The sequence below is a fragment of the Microtus ochrogaster genome, linkage group LG9 (assembly GCF_000317375.1).
Source record: "Microtus ochrogaster isolate Prairie Vole_2 linkage group LG9, MicOch1.0, whole genome shotgun sequence".
NCBI classification, from domain to species: Eukaryota; Metazoa; Chordata; class Mammalia; order Rodentia; family Cricetidae; genus Microtus; species Microtus ochrogaster.
In genome coordinates, this window is record NC_022034.1 from 654,359 (window position 1) to 656,744 (window position 2,386).

The 2,386-nt window shown below is 34.6% G+C and overlaps 1 protein-coding gene across 1 annotated transcript; it reads right to left on the reverse strand.

Moving 5' to 3' along the window:
* Positions 1 to 682: 682 nt before the first annotated feature.
* Positions 683 to 1,663, reverse strand: LOC101989024 (olfactory receptor 10AG1-like). Its single transcript, XM_005363278.2, has one exon. It carries the CDS (start codon positions 1,661 to 1,663, stop codon positions 683 to 685), a length of 981 nt encoding a protein of 326 aa, XP_005363335.1.
* Between the last annotated feature and the right edge of the window lie 723 nt (positions 1,664 to 2,386).

Consider the following 2,386-nt stretch of genomic DNA (forward strand, 5'->3'; position numbering starts at 1 on the left):
AAACTTTGTATTTTATATAACATGGTGATTCTCACCACAATAAATTTACCAATTTTAATTTCTTTCATGAGTGAATTCTCTTTTATTGGCTATTTTTATTACATAATAATTTGAGAAGTAAATTACAACTGAGTAATATGCACAGCACAAATGTATACATGAAAATCATTTTACATAAATATTTGAGAATTTTCTACAATGTATTTTGATCACATTCATACTTAACCAGTCCCCTAATGTCCCCAATATCTATATCTTTTTACTTTATATATTTTATATCTATATATTTTGTTCCCAACTTAATAATCTTTATTTTGTTTTTTACATACAGTCAAATTTGTGTTCCTGGGTAAAGAATCATCCATTGTAGCCTAAATAGAACCACCAGAGGTCAATACATCCCTAAAGAAAACTGATTTTCTCACTCCAAGAACATACAAACTGCCAAAATTTTCTCAGGCATTGAAGTTCATTATCCCTTACCAAATTTGTTAAAATGTTGACTTCTGAAATTAAAAATTGTTTTCATTTCTGGATTTCTGTGCTCCCCCTTAATTAAAGTTCACCAAAAAAGTTCACTACACATGAGATGCAACATTAACTATTATAATTACATATTGCAGAAATAAAGTAAATATGTCTACTGTGGTGCAAAACATATAAAGAAACCATTTCTGTAATTTTAAGAGTTCCCATATGTTGATAACTTAGTTTGTAATTTTCTCAATGCTACCATGATATCCTTATTTCTCAATGTATATATGATGGGATTCAACAGTGGAATCAAAATGGTATAAAACAGAGACAGAAGCTTCCCCATGCTTTCTGATCGATTTGATTTTGGTTGCGCATATGTTATCGTAGCTGTTCCATAGAATAAAACCACAACTATCAGATGAGATGAGCAGGTGGAGAAGGCTTTAGACCTTCCTCCAGCAGATGACAGATTTAGAATATTGCAGATAATCTTGCCATAGGAGACAAGGATCAAGAGAAATGGAACCATGATAAACACCACCGAAGCAACATAGATTGCTAAATTATTCACAAATGTGTCTCCACAAGCAAGCTTAAGTATAGGGGGGATGTCACAAAAATAGTGATTAATTTTGTTAGATCCACAATAAGGCAAAGAGAAAATTTGATAAGTTTGCCCAGTCACAACTGGAATGATACTGATCCAGCAAGAGGCCACAAGCTGCACACAGACCTTATTGTTCATGACCAAGGGGTAGTGCAGAGGATTGCAAATGGCCACATAACGGTCATAGGCCATGACTGTCAGCAGGAGGAACTCCATCCCTCCAAGCATGATGACGAAACAGAGTTGTACAGCACAGGAAAGCAACGAAATAGTGCCTTTTTGTGTACAAAGATCCATGAGCATCCTCGGGATGGTAACTGTTACATAGCAGATTTCCACAAAAGAAAAGTTGCTAAGAAAAAAGTACATAGGGGTCTGCAGAGCAGGGTCCATTCTTGTTATTAGCATTATAGTGCTGTTGCACATCAGAATAGTCAGATACATTAGTAAAAATATCCCAAAGAGCATCCACTGGATATGGGGAACATCCGAAAATCCTAAGAGAATAAACTCTGTAATTGTCATATTTGAAATTTCTGTTTTACTTTGCTCTTCATCTGCAGATAAAACAATTTCCATATGTTTCAAGCATTTGCTTTTTCAAGTCCACAAGTTTCTTATGTTGGCTGAATGAGATAAGTAAATATTCTTATATGTTCTTTTACAAAGACATTTACCACCATTTTGTTTATTAACTACAGCATGGGATTTTTAATATCATAAAAGAACTGGTATATGGCTAAAATAAACCCATGACATCGATTTATTTTATTATATTCAGCTATGTTTCAGCAGGTTTTGAGATGCAAACATTACAAATATTGGCACACTGTACAGAAATTATATCTTTGTACTTTGTTCTTTAAAATGAGATATTACTGCAAACCTTTTTCTGTTTTTGTGTTTACATATTGTCTTTCCTTCATTTTTCAGTACAAAGTCTTTAAATCCATAGATTTTATTTGAAGCTTTTCCTTAATTCTTATTCTAAAGAAGTATTAAGCCTTTTATTGTGAAATTATGTTGTCATACTGTGTGTGAAGAAAGATGGAGTCATGGATATATGCTTGCAGCTTTCAACTTTCTGCTTGCCACCTTGAAGAGCAGAGTTCACATCTCCAGAAATCCAAGGTAATTCTTTGTGTTTGTGAAAGCCGGAGTGTGATTCTACCAGAGAGTGGGGTGTCCTGCTGGGTGGGTCTGCTAGGTGCAGTCCCAGCCTGGGCTTGAGAGTTCCGCTGAGGTCCCTTCAAGAAAGAGGATTTGAAGGCTGATTGAGATTTGTAGCTTGCATAGTCTGAT